The 18,628-nt window shown below is 37.1% G+C and overlaps 1 protein-coding gene across 2 annotated transcripts; it reads right to left on the bottom strand.

Annotated features, from left to right (window-relative positions):
* Window positions 1-4,080: 4,080 nt before the first annotated feature.
* Window positions 4,081-6,527, bottom strand: LOC309504291 (uncharacterized protein). Of its 2 annotated transcripts, none has more exons than XM_082177334.1 (6): window positions 5,934-6,527; window positions 5,502-5,555; window positions 5,260-5,324; window positions 5,098-5,157; window positions 4,917-5,014; window positions 4,081-4,727 (listed from the first exon to the last, which is right to left on the bottom strand). In XM_082177334.1, exons 1-6 carry the CDS (start codon window positions 6,165-6,167, stop codon window positions 4,696-4,698), a joined length of 543 nt encoding a protein of 180 aa, XP_082033460.1. In that variant the 5' UTR covers window positions 6,168-6,527; the 3' UTR covers window positions 4,081-4,695. The 2 variants fall into 2 exon arrangements, with proteins under 2 accessions (XP_082033460.1, XP_082033461.1); XM_082177335.1 differs by lacking the exon at window positions 5,934-6,527 and adding an exon at window positions 5,816-5,925 and having other exon boundaries at window positions 4,374-4,727.
* Window positions 6,528-18,628: the final 12,101 nt, after the last annotated feature.

Genomic DNA, 18,628 nt, shown 5'->3' with positions numbered 1-18,628 from the left:
AACATATCAATTAAATAAACAGTGCTTTTCAGGTTTTCATGTAGGTTTAAACAGGAGATTTTAAGGTAGAGAAATTGTAATCTAATGTATAGCCTAACTATAGATCAACTTTTGTTAAAGTTAATCAGTGTAGAACAGCTAAAGATGCATAAATAATGTTTTGAAAGGTTGAAAATATAAAACGTTAAATACTGTTATTTGAAATTATTAAAAAAATTAAAAGATACTTGAAATGTGAAATTAAACCCGCCAGTAGGTGGCAGCAAGTCACTGTTAATGAGTGAGTCATTGAGATTCAACTGATTCATTCAAACAGCTGATTCATTCGTTAAGGAAGCATTTTACTGTCTTAATGAGTGAGTCATTGAATAATTGATTCGGCTGATTCATTCGAAAAGCTGATTCATTCAGTAAAGATACACCGTCGTGGGTTGCCTAGAGATGCGAAACAGTGCTGTGGACTTTGTTTGGAACTGTTTTTGTTGGCGGAATATAGCGAAACAGGCGATTCTAAAATGTAACTCACTTAATATTAACTTGTTTATTAAACTGTACGTTGTATAGTAAATCAATGTCACATTTGTAATCATGCTGATATTTGGAGAATACGGCACTCTTAGTGTGGTTAACTATATTAAATGTAATACATATATATATATATATAAGACATACAGGGGCATTTTTGCCTCTTATCTTGAATCTGGGGGCATTTTAAATGCATTTTAATAGACTAAATCACGTAGTAAAAGCGTGCGCTCTAAATGTGCACGCGCGCTAGTCTAATCTATTATGCTGCGTTCACACCGGACGCGAATAGCGCGTCAAATTCGCGCCTGCCGCGTCTAGTTTGACGCTTGACCACTTTGGTAAATGGTAAATGGACTGCATTTATATATATATATATCATCTTTTTTAGATGTTTATCGAGCATTAGCATTAGCATTAATCGAGAGAGTCACCGCTCGTATATGCTCTGGAGAGCAGAAACAGCTGCGTAGGGGACATCGTCGCTGTACTCGGGTCCACCAGACCCTCCAGAGGGTTTCAGGAGTTTCATAATTTGCTCCAGGAGCTAGGTTTGGTGGACCTAACGGTGAGGACGCTGACGAGGACAGCGTAGGCCGTAAGGCCTCGGCCTCGAGTGGTCGCTGCCTGACGAGCCCGCGCTCTACAGCCCGGCGCGAGGTTCACCCTCGCCCGCACCCACCTAATCTGTCATTTATTTTTGTTTTGATAATAAATGGAGCCAGCCTCCAAAAGTGAAACCTGTCCTGTGATTTTTGTTTTTATACACTAAATTGTGTTTGTTGTCTTTACATTAGAATAATAATGTTTCATATAATCTAGAATAGATATGGAATAAATGGCATTCAATACAAAATGAGTATCTCTCATATATTGAAATCGAGTTTTTATGTGAAAGATTTGCTTTGTTGTGCATTTTAGTCATATTACAAAATAATTTATTGAGGCCAAACATAAAATAACATTATAAACTGTCACTTCACCACGTGACAGCAGCAAGCAGGCTCCTGATTGGTTAACGCGGCGCGAATTGACGCAGAAGTTCAGATTTTTCAACTCGGGCGGCAGACGCGAATTCGCATCAAACCCGTGAATGCACAAATAGCACTAATAAAATCATTCGCGCGTAACGCGCTTAACGCGCCAGACGCTCAATTCGCGCTATTCGCGCGAACGAGGCGTATTCGCGTCTACCGCGCCGCGCTCTACGCCTCATTCGCGCCGCAGGATTTTTGTACTCGCGTAACGCGTCTTTGCATTGACTTAACATTGAAATCACTCGCGCCTGACGCGCTATTCGCGTCCGGTGTGAACGCACCATTAGACTACATCACGTAGGCCTAGTGTCTATGCGTGCACTCAATGGGTGTGTTTTTGTTTGGTTTTTGTAATGTGAGAGACGTACTCGTTAATGTCAGATCGTTAAATCAACCATTACGATATCATAGACGATATATATTGCACACCCCTACAGCACTGACCCGATCGGACAAGTGCCTTCAACTGTCCCGAGCGTCTGGGCCATCGGGCAGTCCTTATAGTTGAGCACTGCCTTGACTGACAGCTTCATATCCACTTTAACTAATTAAGACAAAATATTATTGAATTTTGTTACATTTATTGGTTATTTACTAACATGAAAGTTATTATCTGCTTTTCCACCCATAATTTTGATAAATGCATCTCTACTTTTTTGTCTAAAATGTTTGATCCTAATTTTATATAATTGAGAAAATCCTGTTATTTCTTCCTCAAAACCTTTTATATGTGCCTGTCTTTGAAAGCAAATTGTTAAAAAATCGTTGAACTCTGACCCTGAAAATTTATTAAATTTGACTGGCACCTGAGATTTATTTATTTATTTATTTATTGGTGGATTGGCATTCCAAGTTTGTGTGCAGTAGGCCTATGCATCAGATGGTAAATGAATGAACCGTGGGTGTGCCATCTGAGGCTGAGGTGACTCTCCCTCCCACGATCAGAGCACCATACAGGCAAAACAAAGAGCTCTGCTGACAACAACCACAACCTCAATCATATCATTCCGGCTGTATCTTATTTACAGCACACAACACTTATCTCCGCTGACACAGAATCTTTGTTGAATGATTAAAAATGCTAAGTGAAAACCTCAGAGGACTTACAGAAACTCCACAGCGAGAGCAGGATTATCAATCACTTTGAAACTCATGGTTGATCAACGTCCATCACCTTTTATTCCAGTGAAGCTCATTGACCGGCTTGTCTTATTTAAAGAGTGCTAACAGTAAGACGATCAATCCCAGTGTAGTTAGTATGTCTCTTGTGGCACAGATGCATTGGAAATAATATGTGGGGAAATTCTGTTCTGTAACAGACTTTTCCAACTCGCGGCCCACACAACAAAACCATTTCCGCGGCACACTGCAAGAATTTTCACGGACCTAACTATTTGTGTTGAGTTGGTTAACGAGGACTTGGGAACAGAGACTAACACAGTTGCTACATTGCTCATCGCTGCAAAAGCATGCTGTAAATAGAAACATTTGACGCTCTCCAGAGCACAAATACAAATAGGGTTTGCCAAATCTGTTTTGCCAATAATCTATTATTACAGCTTCAACTGATGGTTCTCTTGTTTTCATCGTTCTTGTTGAACAATGTTCTTGTTTCTTGTTCTCTGCACCCCAGAGGAACAGGGCCTGACCGAGCCTCAAGAGTCTCTTGCACATAACAATTAGACTTTATTAACTAAAATCTTTGTGACTCACCTAATGTAAAGTTTGGTTTAACTTTTTAATTCTGGTGTTTTTCAGGTGTTTTATAGTGATGTCTCTCTTTTAGACCTTTTGAATTGGGTTGTGCAGGAGTTTTACACTCACTGTTAGACTTGTCAAGGGTTTTTTACAGTAACTTACTGGAAACCGTATTTCAGTTTTACAGTACATGGTACTGTAATTGTGTAATACAGTGCATTAATGTAAAAACGAAGCTAATCAGTACACTACTGTAATTATTTTTATTTGTACTAAATATAAATTAGATTTCATAATTTAAATATATGATTAATTTTATTTTTATCCTACATAAGTACTACTGACATACAAACCAATTAGACAAAGTTATCACAAAATACCTTTTTTTTTATTTAAAACATTTCATATATATCACAAAATAAACAGTCTGCCAATGCTGGAAATGATGTGTGAAATTTGTACACATTAATGGGTGAGTTTAGGGATAACATTTTTTGCGTTAATTTTAACTAATTCATTGTGTTAAGTCAAGTCAAGTCAAGTCAAGTTTATTTGTATAGCGCTTTTCACAATACAGATTGTATCAAAGCAGCTTCACAGTATTAAATTAAAATAATACAACAAAGTTTGTTTCAAGAGGAATTTATTGATTGATAAAATTAGATTAAATATCCCCAAAATATCCCCAACTGAGCAAGCCAAAGGCAACAGTGGCAAGGAACCGAAAAACTCCATCAAGTGACCTAATGGTGTCATTCCATCAAGTGACCAAACGGTGTTAATGATTTTAACAAAGTAAATATGTCAGAGAGGTTAGCACAAAGATGTGTAAACGTGTTAAATTAACACATTATGTGCTGTCCTTCACGGCACACATTTTTAAAAACATACATAAAATCATAAACAAAACATTAGCATTTGACTAAATGAATGTAGAGTCATTGGTTGTTTAGCTTATACAAGTATTATAATGAAATATCAACCATTACATTCATAAAACTGCAGAATATAAATACATTTTTAAGCAGTCAAAAAGGAAATGTCAAACACAGGGCAAAACACAGTTCTTTTCACAATACATGACACATAACACCACCTTAAAAATAATTTCACTTATTTTCAAAAAATTGTTGGATTCATGTACACTGGTGGCCAAAATAAGTATTTAAGTGTCTTAATGTTTTTGCAAGAAGTCTCTTTGATGCTCAAGAAACATTTCCTATTATTATCAATGTCTGACTGTCTACTCCTCCATCTTTTCTACAGCTTAGGAGTAAAAGTCATCATCAAAATAATCTTTAAAAAGCCAACACAATGTTTTTGTCCACCTTTGCGAATAAATGAACTTCTCCAAAGATTGGTTCCTGTTCAGAACTTGATTGACAACATCAGAATGTTCCCTGGTCTGCATGCGTGTCCACAAACACAAATGTACTCAGTCCTTCAGAGGAGATCCCGGTTCCAACACTATATGAGAGAGAGAGAGAGAGAGAGAGAGAATATTAGTGTCACACTATTTTTTAACCTCCTTTTTTGTTAATTTTTATTATTATTTTCACAAAAACTTAAGAATATATATTTGTAAACAGCTTTTGTCAATAAATAGCATACAAAAGAACTAAATTAAATTATGCCAGATAAAATTTTAATACTTACAAATCCTAAATTTTGTCCAAAAATGCTGAGATCCATAGAGAGAAAGACTGAAATCGATGATTTTAGCCCATTTCAGCTCGTCTGCAGTGAAGGAGTTCCTGTTTGAGACAAATACACAGTAAGACACATGCAAGAAATCACTGTGTGATGATCGTTCTCCTTCCTACAGTAGTTAACCCACCTGTGCGCTGATATTAGGACCTTCCTGGTCAGGTGGGACTGCAATGGTAGAGTCTTCTGCCTAATAAAATATCAAAATAATGCAAAAAAATTTTTTAACTTAAGTTGTTTAGAATGCTAGATTTGGTATGAATGAATTAGTGAGTTTTACTGCAGTGCTTACCTGGATACATTTAATCTGGTGAGACTGAACAAAGACAATGGTCCATCTTCTGATTGTTTCATTTGCTGTGAAATAAATATAAAGTTAGACATGATGCAAATGTCACTTATTTGATATAAAGTTAACCAATTTTATAGAGATTTTATAAGCTACCTAGTCTGCACCAGTGGCTCCAAAGCAATTTTCACATATTGCTAATCATTTCAGCAAACTTATCTCAAAATATATCACAAATGGCCTACCTCTGGAATCTTGCTAGAAGTCACTGGCGCGAATTGGCGCTTTGTTGCAGTTGCCTTTAAACACATTCAAAAATGGAAGTAAATATTAAATTCCATAAAAAAAAAAAAACTATAATATGTTATAGTTTGCAGACTAATGCTAAAACTATAAAGGTTCTCATCAGTAGGCCAACATTATCTACAACCAAAACAGAATTTCACATTAGTTTATTCACATTTATTGTTAATGTAAACGCGTTGCTCGTTGGCATATTTTAACTCGACAATTCAATAATCTAACAAAGTGTGTAAAATGAAACGTTAGCTCAGTTTACCGTGGTAAAGTTCGTTACCGCCATGTTGACGAGTTGGCTAACGTTATAACATAGGTTAAACTGGGCACAATCCTGTCAACACACAGAGAAGGTTTTTTTTTTTGTTTTGTTTTTTGACCTTGCTTGCTGGTCTCTCTCTCGGTGAAGTGAATTCCGTCTCTTCCCCGGGCCAGACACGAACGGCACGATCCAACAAAAGACAGACCCCACTGATATTACACTGGATGCTCTGGCGCGACACGACAAATCCCAGACAGTGTAGTGATGCGCCGCGGCCGTTATATTTCTGACGTACGATACTCCGAGACCAAGCGATCGCGCTATTTCTGACAAGGGACAAACAGGTTTGCATTTTGTATTAAAGGTCCGGTCGCTTCAATGTGTCCAATATAGACAGCCTCTGGCTATTATAGCGTTGTAGACACGCGGTGTAAGACAAAAATTAGGAAATAAAAAGCACGATGGAATGGTGCCAGCCAGAGAGGCTGTTACGTCAAATACAGTAGTATACAGCAAATTAAAAAAATACAGTAAGTCTCTGTATGTGGTGTTAGACAAATACAGTAGTATACAGCAAATTTTAAAAATACAGTAAGTCTCTGTATGTGGTGTTAGACGTCACAGGAAATTCCCATGATGCAATGGGAATCACAGTTATTTACTGTAAAGAGAAAAAGCAGTATAATACTGGGGGATTTAAAGTAAATAACTGTAGAAATTACAGAAAAGTCTAACAGTGCTGCTCACAAAGTGTGAATAGCATGCTCACTGTTCTTCACATGGAATCAATGGATATTTTAAAACCATACAGCTAAGCTGGGGAAAGTTAATTTAATACTTCCAAAAATATCCAGATCCCAATGGGATGCGAGTAATTGGCTTGTTCTGTCATGTAAGAGAACATTGCACATGCTGGAAACATGTTTACAAGTATGTCTTCATAACAGGATATTTTGCCATTTTTAATGAATGTGTTATGTGTCAATAAGCACATTTGCAAAGGGGGCATGGGAAAGATGATCAGTGTCTTATCAGTGTTGGAAAATCTTTCATGACTCTGTTATATTACATCGCAGATCATTATAAACTAGTCTTAATAAACTAATAAGTTAGCAGTGGAGTCATTGCTCTTTTTTGTGTGTGTGTGTGTGTGTGTGTGTGTGTGTGTGTGTGTGTGTGTGTGTGTGTGTGTGTGTGTGTGTGTGTGTGTGTGTGTGTGTGCAAAATGGTGTGGATCAATGTACCACCAGTTCAGAGGGTTCAATTCTTGTTCAGCTCAAAAGACAATATTTGTAGCATAATGTCAATTACCAGACAATATTTGTGATTTATTTTTTTTGTCTTTAAAATAAAGGACAGGCAATATTAGAATATTAAAATGCATAATTTAGACAGCTTTACATGTCAAATAATACATTTAAATTATGTTTTTAATGAAATAATTTATATTCTTCAATAAATATTTGAGCATCACTTTAAATAGTTTAAACCCTCTGGATACAATTTACTTTCATTGTATGTACCTCACTTTAACCATGATTTTTAATTTGGGGGGAAAATAAAGGTGCAATTTGAAATAATTTACCGCAATGACCTTTCCAACTGAATTTAACTTGAACAGAACATTTAACAGAAAATGTATTTAATTCCTTTGGCTAAGTAGTAAAGGTATTGAGTTTGGCAAAATTCTAAAGAAACCAACTTGGTCAGGGTGCTTGCAGCACTAGAAATCGAAAGGCTTAAAATAAAAAAAAATAAAAACAAGCAATTCTTATAGTTAATTAAATAAAATAAGTCTGTATAATTATTGTGCCAATGAATGCATTTACAAAAAGTACCATGGCATTACCAATATTTTGCCGGACATATTATGGTAGTACCATGGTATATTTCAAAGTAGGCCTACTAGGCTATGATATTATGACTTGAAACACCATGGTACTGCCACAGTACATTTCTGTTAGGATAATTAATCTAGAAAATACTCTATCAGTCTTTTTTAATTTATTTAATTTTATTGATTTAATTAAACTTTTTTGGTTGCTAACATTGCTTTGATGAGTTCTGTTTACATAATAATGTTCTGATCTGAATCACAAAATTGTGGTGAATTTAAAATATAAATTCTTCCAGTTTCGGACGACAATCAGTTTTGTCATAATTACAAGGGAGTTGGTTTGAGAACTGCTGACCTACAGTATAATATGTTTGCAAAAAGTTATATTCACGTTTTGTTCTCTGAAATATAAGCATTTCTAGGCCTTAGAAAGCTCAATGAGTTTCTTTTCTGCTTCACCAAGAGAGTACGGAAGCCTCCGTGTGCATTAACATCTATCACTTCCGAAGTGCCCACACATCGTCTTCCTCCATATTAAATCATACTATCAGTCCCTTTCCATTAACCCAGGTGCATGGATATTAACCTGGTATATAAATACACATCTCCACAATGCCAAAATATATTACACCACCACAAAGCACAAGTTAAAATGGATCTCAGCAAGGCCTTTGTTTTGTGAAATTTATGAGTGCCATTATAAAAAACATCAGCCTGCTAAGATAAGTCCTGATTGAACAGGAGAAAATAATGCTTGGAGCGGTGGAATGAGCTCACTGGAAACATGCATTTCATCTTGTGCCATGCAAATCAATGGGGCCCAGCAGGGACCTGTACGCAAGAGCCTTTATTCACTCTACTTGAACTCGCAGCACAGCCACAAGTGAGCTAACATCTTATTTCAGTGTGTTAGCCATGCCGGTGGATCTCAGGTAATATTCCGTACTTCAAAAAAAGAAAAGGAAAAAGTGTGCCTGTAGTCAGTTTCATTATGATTTGTGAGTCAGAAGTTCCTCAGAACAACTCTGCATACACTGATGGAAACAGCGGCATCAATGTAATGCTAGGTTTTCACAAAAGCACAGATCACAAACTAATGTCTAAAAGCATCATGCTAACACATGTGATCTAAATACTTACTATCACAAAACATTATAGTTTTGTTGAGTAGGCCTATGTGTTTCTTAAGAGAACGTTTCTGACTGAAACGTAATTTGTTACTCAAGCTGAACCCTGTTTGTTCAATGTGCAACCTTATTTGACATCTGGTACTGAGTGTTAAAATCGAAGGGGAACTGAAAGCAGAATAGATTGAGGTTGATTAATTAGGTCAAAGTTTGTGATATTGACTGGATTGGTTTATGCAGAGATGCAGAAAGTGATCACCAATGCAGTGGTATTATTTAATTACACCTGCCAAAAGGAATTATTGATCTTTTAATCGTTTTCTAGACGGGAAGGTACTAAGACACCCTCTGCAAAACAAAGTGATCATCATCATCATAATCAATATATGCAATCTAGATAGATGATTAAACAAAAATGCTGTTAGCTCAGAGCTGTATTATGGCTCTGGTATCCTCATTTTCTTTTTTTATATTTATTTTTTCCCCCAATTATAATATATGCATTAATTTCAGATTCACCATGCAGTGGAGGCTTGTAATGATACAAGCATGTTGCATACGAGCTGCTGTACTTTTTTTCCCCAATCATTTAACAAACACATTGATTGCTTCGGAACTCGTTTAATTTGACTCAAGGCCCTGAATGCTTTCAAATGTGTAATTTAGCCCATATTTGTATTAAAATCCTTCTGTTCTTTTCTTCCATATTACCCATTGCATTAACCTTGAGAAATCTTAAGCTCCTAGCTGACGTACCTTAAGGGGAAATTCATAAAGAGGAGCAAATGATTAAAACCTTTTGAGTTACATTACAATAATTGTTCCCAGGGTAACTTGGAAAAAAATGATAGATAAAATAATAGATTTTTGGATGTGAAATGTACATTTTTCTTAACGTTCTACATGGCTGTTACCTGTCACGTGGGGAGATAAAAGACAACCTCCATTTCCTACGCGTGCTCACCTCATATACCTTCTGCTATACCTTCTCAAAATGGTTGTAAAATGTAGGGCACATATTTAGACTCTGCTTGAAGAAATCGTTTCTACCTAGAATTGCTTCTCGCCTCAGAGGAAGAGGCTGAGGAGCAGCAAATGGAGGTTGTGCACCTTTTAGTGACATCCACTCTGTGGAATTTCAAAGGAATCGCCTGCGTGGCTATGCTAACGCTGCTGCTGATCAGGAAAGTTCTGACGAAGCATATCTTAAAATTAAAGCATTCCACTTCTACACTGTCAGCATAAACTGCAAACCTCAATCAACTGTTTGAAAAATTCCACTGCACATCTTTCTCACAAATTTTAACCTCCTATTAGGAAAGGTCAGTCTGTGCTCCTCACTAGATAAAGAATTATGGACCTTACTCCACATTCAAGACCCATAATTCCATATTGGCACATTATTACCTGATTGGAGGTAATTAGGCTCAGTACAGTTAAAGGTATAGTTTATCCAAAAAGGGGTGTTTTTGTGTGAGTAAGTCAAGTCAAGTCAAGTTTATTTGTATAGCGCTTTTCACAATACAGATTGTATCAAAGCAGCTTCACAGTATTAAATTAAAATAATACAACAAGGTTTGTTTCAAGAGGAATTTATTGATTGATAAAATTAAATTAAATGTCCCCAAAATATCCCCACAGTGTGTGTGTTTTCTTTTTTCGTTTATACAATAAAAGTCAGATCATTTTTCCTGGCCACTGTTGCCTTTGGCTTGCTTAGATGGAGACACTTATTATAATTGATTTGACTGCACTGACACTATTGGATGAGAACTGAACTGATCTGGATGATGGCATTACTGTTTTCACCAAAGCTGAATTGAACTAATTTCACAATTGATAAACTTTACCCAGTTATTGAACTGAACTGAATCAATGCTGAACTGACTTCTGCTGAACAATGACACTATTGTCTTTTTAGAGTTCTGTTTCATTGTTCATTATTTTCCTCTTTTTTGCTTTGAAACAATCTGTATTGTATAAAGTACTATATAAATAAAGCTGACTTGACTTGACAACTTAATTTTTTTTTTAATAAACCAGGCATACAGGTTTCAAACAACGAGGTGGAGTAAATAATGACAGAATTTAAATTTGTGTATGAACTATTCCTTTAAACACAGCTTTTTCTGTACGTGGTATTGCATCTTTGTACATAATCTGATATGCAGCATGGTTTTAGAGCTGAACTCGCCAGTGTAAAGCAGTCTACACTCATTTATTGCGTGCAGTAGGACCAGAGAGTCTCTACTTTTCTACTTTTAAAGGAGTTTGACTTGATCTGCAAGCAAAATACACTGCTGCTAAGTGCAAATTTACTTAGTTTTTTCAAAAAGCATGCTGCAGAATCGGGATACAAAATCACTTAGTAACGCAACCAATGATCTTGATCTTGTGATCCCATTAGACTGTAAACTGATAGGGGATATTTGAGATGAGGTTTGTAAATTCATACTGTAGATACACCAGTCAGGTATCCGTCCGTACGTCCGTACGTCCGTACGTACGTAGTTGGAGAGGCTCATGAGACTTCATTAGCTGCCATTCTATGTACTATTTCTAATCCATCGAGACTCATTTTCCATTCTGTCTAATATTTCTAATCTATCTATCTCATAACAACCACCCAGAACACAATGACAACCACCTAGCAACCACCCAGAACAATTATTTGATAATTTGATCGTTTTTCATGTGACGGCAACAACATATTTTTAATTGTTATAAAAGGATAGAGAAAGACAAAATCAAGTTATCATGTAATACTTCAAACTACTTTAAACGTCTCGTCCAAACTTTTCCAAGCCAACTTAAAGTTTGTCTCGACGAACTTTCGCATCTAGTTTTAATTGATCTAGCTGCTCATTTTTGGCAGACTAAAATGAATGCTTGTCCGTTACAACACTTGTTTATGTCTTGTCCTCTTTGGAAGTGAAAAAAGTTGAATTTTTTGGCATCAGATTTTAAATGTTCTTGCTGAATGTATAAATGAGGTATCCCATGGAGTTTCACTGTGCTTTAGTGTGCACAGCACAGAATCTTTCACAAGGAGACTGATCACACAATTGGTAAAGAAAAACAGCAGGAAAGACAGTTAACAATAAGCAAGTAGCCTATAACAAAAGACAAGCTGACCCAAAATACATGAATTCGCTTTCTCTGAATTTAACCTTTCAGTTGTTGTTTTTATGTATCTCCTGAAGGAGAGCATAATGAAGGCATGATGTTTTATGTGTGTAGACCACCATGTTTTATATGATCATCTCATTAAAGGAGCTTTATCATTAAAGGGGATTGCTTCATTTGGCAACAGCTGACTGATCATTACTTCAATGACATTGCTGATGCTTTCCATCTGGTCTGCGACAACCTGCAGGTAGAGTTGTACTGATGTCCTCAAGTGAAAGTTTGAAGATCTGATTTCTTGAGATATAACAGAAACACTATTTTAAGTACATTCTGACATTAAACAATTTCAGACATTGATTTATTTCTATACTTCATACAGGTACTTTAAAGGGATGTTCATATTATACGATTTTTTTTCTTTTTCTGATTGCTGGCAGTGTGATAGGGAATATGTACTTGAGAGATCAAGATAGATTAAGTCTCTGTTGTTGCCGCTTTTATAAGTTAATGCAAGCAGTAGGTTTATTGGCAACATGCGGTACAGAGGAACTGTACCATTGCCTCGAGAGCATATGTAAGAGTGAGTCTATCTTTGGCTTGTCCGTTTCGGAAATTTATGAGCCCATCTGCAGCCAGTAAACTTTTTTTGTAAAATAGGTCACATAATAGATGATACCATTTGTGAGAGAGACACACACTTATCTTCCTCCTTTTGCCTAGAAATCCCCTATTCTACAGTGAGTTTGGATGTAAAACTTTCAGTTATATATTTTTGTTTGCAATGGTTTTTCTTCTCCTTTTATTATTTTGTCCTTTTTCCTGCATTTCAATACCTTTTCATAGATGTCAACAGTCTTAAAACTCTAGATACATTGACGTAAAAAGTAAACTAGAAGTAGTTTTTAACTAGTTTGGAAAACAGTTGTTTCTTATATATTTCTATACCCAATATATGCATGACTTTTTTTTGTCTACATTTTAAAATTAGAATTAATGTAAAATATCAAATTAATTTATGAATGTCAATTTGGGTATTTTGACATTTATTTATATACAGATCACATGCAAGTCTTTATTTCTCACCATTAAGGGTGTTCTGATTGATCGGGTGCTGATCGTTATCAGCTGATAATAGCTTTATATAGTTTGATCTAGGGGTGGGCGATATGACCCAAATTTTACATCACGATGTATGTAGGCCTATATAACAATCGCAATATAGGTAATTTTGCTTAAAATAAGGTTTTTATGATATCAAAAGTTTATACCATTGAAATTTCATAATTCTTGTCACTATTTTCAATATCACACACAAAAAAAACAACTAATACTAGCCTAATAAAACCTCTCAAGCTTACTGAAAACAAGTAAACAGTGATAAGGCTAAAAAAAACTAGGCCAATTACAAGCAGGAAAACAATCTACAATAGAACAAACGCACAAATTAAATCGACCTACCTGAAAAATGTCAAGCACTAGAAATAATACATAATTGTATAAAGTAATCAAATGTATAAATGTCAAAAAACACTGCATAGTCCTCACTGTGTAAATTAAATATACATTTATTCTTATTAAAGTTACAAAAGTTATTCAGTCAAGAGCAGTGAGAGATTTTCTTTTTTGTTGTTGTTGTTTGATTAACATTAATAACCACAGCAGATAAATTTGGATGCTCTCACTTTAAGACTGACTGCACGGATCCAATATACGTTTGCATTTTCTTTCTCAACTGTTTACGTTCACTAAATATATTGTTTACGATTGCAAAGACATGGTCACTTCTTTTTTTTAATTCGCACACAGGAACCGATAAGCGGAATCGTAATGCACATGTTTTTGTCGAATCACCGGTTCTTGGAAATTTGGAACCTGTTCTAAAAGGGAACCGGTTCTCGATACCCATCCCTAAATCGAATAATACATCACTTCTTCCAAAACTGCAAGAGGCTTAACTGAAAAATAAATGATCTGATGATATTTCTCAAGCTTTGCACTGCAGTCAAAACACACTCAGTAAGACTAGTATGACCTTGACTGAGGGCTTATTACATATTAGAGTTAAAAAAGAAAAATAACAAACTGGCTATAATATCCTCCCTGGATATGAACGCTAAATGCCAAGGGCATGTTGAGACTCGAGCCAGGCTAATACTTGGGAATTTGAAAAAATATTATGGACAGTAAATTTTATTCGGGTCACCCTGACAGGGTTGTGTGACATTCAGAATTGAATTGGGGTAGTAAACGCATAGCTTAATAAAATAATTGATGTTTTACAATTTAATTTATTTAGACACACATATTCAAAAAGTTTGGTGTCGGTAAGATTTTGAATGTTTTTGAAAGAAGTCTCTTATGCTCACCAAGGCTGCATTTATTTCATGAAAATTACAGTTAAATATAAATATTATTAGAAACTTTATTAGTTTAAAATACATTTTCTTATCATCACCATCATGTTGAAAACAGTTGTGCTGCTTAATATTTTTATATTACATATTTAAATATTTTAATATTTCAGTTTTGATCAATTTAATGCAACCATAAGTATAAAAGGTAAAAAAAAACACACAAAAAACCCAACTTGCTAACCCCAAACTTTTGAACAGTAATGTGTGTGTATTTATATTTGTGTATATATGTGTACGTATGCATGTATGTATGTATGTATGTATGTATGTATGTATGTGCATGTTTCGCAACAGTTTCAAAGTGAAATGTCCAGTGAGTGGCGCTAAGAGTTTTTTTACAGAACAGATGAACGTGAATATGGCAATGTTTTATGACGTTGGAGTTTGTATGCATCACTGCAGTTCTAAATTTTAAAGTTAAGTGGCGCTAAAAGCTTAATGCTCCATCACGTTTTAAAGTAATGTACACCTACTAAACCCTAAACCTACCCGATAGTGTTAACAAAATCAAATGCGACATAAAAACGCAATCTTAACCATGGCATTTTAGCTTGTTTTTGAGCTATTTTATCTTGACTCGTCTTTCACGGGATTCATACCCGAGATCTTCGCATCACAAGTACAATTCTGTACCAGCTGAGCTATCGAGCAAACTTTACTAACGTACTTAATGTACATATGGAGCTGGTTAAGTGATGCAAACTCCATAATATATTCATTTTCAAATCATGCACTATGGTAAAAAGTGTTTTGAGGTCATATCATAATTGTGCTTGTGAAAACAAGTCTTTACTAATCCATAATCTGCCCCTGTAATCATAATTGTGTGAAACGATTAAAAGTGCTTGCTGTTTTACTGCCTCTAGTGTTCATTTCTGTTAGAAAGTGCAGTGATATGTACGTTTTTTGCATTTTCCAAAAATGTTGCCACAGGTACGTTGTGTTGCTATTCTGCACTCTGTATCCCACAAGTTTTGTGTACAGCCATCGATTACAGAACTTTTGCTTTGTTTTTAAGACCTTTTTTATCCACTAGCAGATGCAGTGAGTGCCTACATCTGTGCAACTGACAGCTTGGCTGTTAACTTCCTCTCCCACCAGAAACCGAGGAAACAATGGGGAATAAATAAAGCCTCCGTGGAGCTCCCACAAAACAAGATGAAACCTAAAAAGTAAATTTAGTGTTTGTTCCAGCTTCTATGTATGACATTATCTCCAGATTGGACTTGTCTCTTAGCTTTAGTCTCAGACAGACCTGGACAAATCAAAGTGGCATCCCAGATTCCAAGTGCCTGATTTCAAGCAAGTAGCCTACCCTGCATGACTTTTAATGCGGAATATGTTAAAGGGGTCATATAATGCCATTTTTGTACAAGCTAATATGATTCTTTAGGGTCTAAATTAAAAGTTTGTAATATACTTTAATTAAAAATTATCATTAGTATTGTAAGAAAACACTCATTTTACCTGGTCAAAAACAGCTCTGTTTTCAGCACGCAGTTTAAGTGCATGTGTCTTTAAATGATAATGAGCTTTGCTCACCCCGCCCCTCTGTTCTGTGCGTACACCGTTTGTAATAATAACACAATAACCACAACGTGTTGTTCATTATAAACGTGGGATTATGAATTATATTGAGAACGTCGTACATAGAAAGCATGCCGTAATGTACCCTGAGTGTAAAAATAGCTGCATTTGTGAAGCGTGCAAGCGATTTGCAAAGATTAATATAAATATTAATATAAAGGTTAATAAAACGTTACACTCACTTCAGTTCTCCTGGAGGTGCAGCAGGAACACGAATAGTTGGTACCGATCCTTTTTTCAGGAGCAGCTTCTTAGCAAAAACAGCTTTATACTGATCTAGTTTATAAAGCAGTCTGGTGTGTGAAATGATTCACGCTCGCAAACATGAAAGCATTGACGTTGATCGTGAGTAATATTCCCTTCGAAAAAAAACTCAGCCACTGCGTCTTCAGCGGTTCGGATTTAGGAACATCAATATGACTGCTGTGTTCGTTATTGCACCGAAGAACAGAACACCACAATCGCTTAGAGACACCATTCTACTCAGTGCTCCAGCTATCAACAATGACCGCGCCGGGGCTATGATTGACAGCTCGCTCACGAGGGCGCGAGGGCGGGTCTGTGTTGGAACGCTCCTGTCAATCAGCAATTGTGGGAGGGGCGTCGATTTTGTGACGTCACAATATCAAACAGCTTGATTTGAGATGGGGGGAAACATATAAGAAGATTTTTTTTTAAAAACACTGGATGGATTTCTATCATTTTATGATGGTTGTGTACAGGCACTGCCAACATACATTTCAGTACAATCAACTTGTAAAAGTGCATGTACCATTATATGACCCCTTTAAGATGATAAAAAAAAAATAAAAAAAAATAAAAAATGTATTTGATTGAGAAGAATACAGTATAGGAGTCTTCCTTTTCTACTTGTGCAGAGATCCTCAGACATAAAAGTTAACAAGAGGTAGGAGGTAATTTTAATTGCCCTCTGCCTCTATAAGAGCTTAAAAGACATAAGAGTTATTTGAATCATAATCATTTCTTAATGATGAAACCACTGCTAGTGGGCCAGTGGGAAACTAGACCTCTCCATTTCTTTAAATGACTGGTGGCTTGAAGGAAATTAATGAGGAGAGGCTCTTAAAAGTCTGCAACAGAAGATCCTGGACACAATCAATTTAAAGCTGAAGTGTCTCAGTTGTTTTTTATGCAATTTTTTTTCCCTCATATGCCAGCGATATGAAGCGATTCCTATAAGTAAGACGTTTGTTTGCCATTTATGTCCACTGAGCACTTTTATATTTGCTCTCTTTGTTTGAGCATCATGATCACACCAACACTGCAACAAACAAATACGTTTGGACTGGAAATATCTATTTGATGAATAATGGCAGTGGGGGAGAGGAAGTCTGATTTAAATAGATATTAGTGGTAGCCTATATAAATAATTTTATATTTATTTTCATTTTATTGTTTTATTGATTTATATTGCTCGTCTGGGCCGCGACCATGCGGAAGCTGCACTCGCCAAGGGAGGCTGCCCTGAGTGCGACTTGATGGACCTCTCCACCCATGCAAAAAGAAGCGCCATTCACAAAGGATGCCAGAGTGGATGGATGCGAGCGAACACACGCCGTCCCAGTCCCCGTGTGCCTCGCTCTCTCCCAGAGAAACTCCCTCACCGGTCCTGTTTACACAGGCGGACCAGCGCCCCTCTCTGCGAGCGTCAGGTCTCGTCTCTTTTGGGGCATCGGACGAGGAGGACGAGAAGATTGACAGCCTTTCCATCGCTGCATCCGAGTGCGACGAATCGGCGGGCTCCGTTTCAGGCCCCGCTGCGTCAACACAAGCCAGCGCGAGAACGAGCATCGATGCAGAGCTTCTCCGCGTGCTCACCAAGGCCGTTGAAAACCTCGAGCTCGAGTGGTCTTTGCCCAATGAGCCCACGCCCAGCAGGCTTGATGAGTGGTTCCTGCAGGGGCGCTGGCAGGCCCCTCAGCAGAGACCCGCCCCCTTCTTCCCAGAAGTGCACTCCGAGCTGATGAAATCGTGGAAGGTGCCACACTCACACGCACCCCTACACACAAGCACTGCTCCCACAGTATTAACCTCTCCTCCAGCTCACGCTGGGGATGCAATAAATGCAGGTCATGTGCCTACTATACAGTACGTACCCCTGCACACAAGCACTGTTCCCACAGTATCAAAGTCTCCTCCAGCTCATGCTGGAAGTGTAATGAATGTAGTGCACTATGAAGTACGCAGCCCTACACATGAAAACTGTTCCCACAGTTTCAATTCTCCCTCCAGCTCACGCTGGAGATGTGATGAAAGTTGTGCTCGCTGTAATGCATGCGCCCCTGCACATAAGAGCTGTTCACACAGCACTACAAGACGGCTGGGCCCGTCTCCAGCTTTCATTCAACCCCTAGCTATGCGGGCCAAGGCCTGGGAGGCCATCCCCGGTATATTAGTATGGGTGTTGAACATAATAAAATGAGGCTACTCGCTACAGTTTGCTCGCAGACCCCGCACTTTCGAGCCGTGGTCAAAACGACAGTGAGAAGAGATATGGCGCACATCCTTCGCACCGAAGTGTCGAAACTGTTAGAAAAGGGAACTGTCGAACCAGTCCCTTTTTCGCAAAGCGAGTCGAGCTTTTACAGTTGCTACTTGCCTCAGGCCCATCCTAGACCTCAGACACCTGAACAAAGCGCTTATAATACGACCGTTCAGGATGTTGGCAACCAGACAAATCTTTGCGCAGATTCACCCA

Source organism: Leuciscus leuciscus, assembly GCF_965113295.1.
Source record: "Leuciscus leuciscus genome assembly, chromosome: 8".
Classification (NCBI taxonomy): Eukaryota; Metazoa; Chordata; class Actinopteri; order Cypriniformes; family Leuciscidae; genus Leuciscus; species Leuciscus leuciscus.
Note: the sequence above shows the minus strand (reverse complement) of the source record. Positions and strands in the feature narration are given on the sequence as shown.

What these genes read in the sequence shown, in the direction of transcription:
- LOC309504291 (XM_082177334.1), bottom strand. Translation starts at nt 6,167, where the DNA reads ATGCAAACCTGTTTGTCCCTTGTCAGAAATAGCGCGATCGCTTGGTCT. An exon ending in CTTCTAGCAAGATTCCAGAG is followed by an intron (nt 5,325 to 5,501) that starts GTAGGCCATTTG and finishes TTTATTTCACAG; the next exon opens with CAAATGAAACAATCAGAAGA. An exon ending in GTCCTAATATCAGCGCACAG is followed by an intron (nt 5,015 to 5,097) that starts GTGGGTTAACTA and finishes TGTCTCAAACAG; the next exon opens with GAACTCCTTCACTGCAGACG.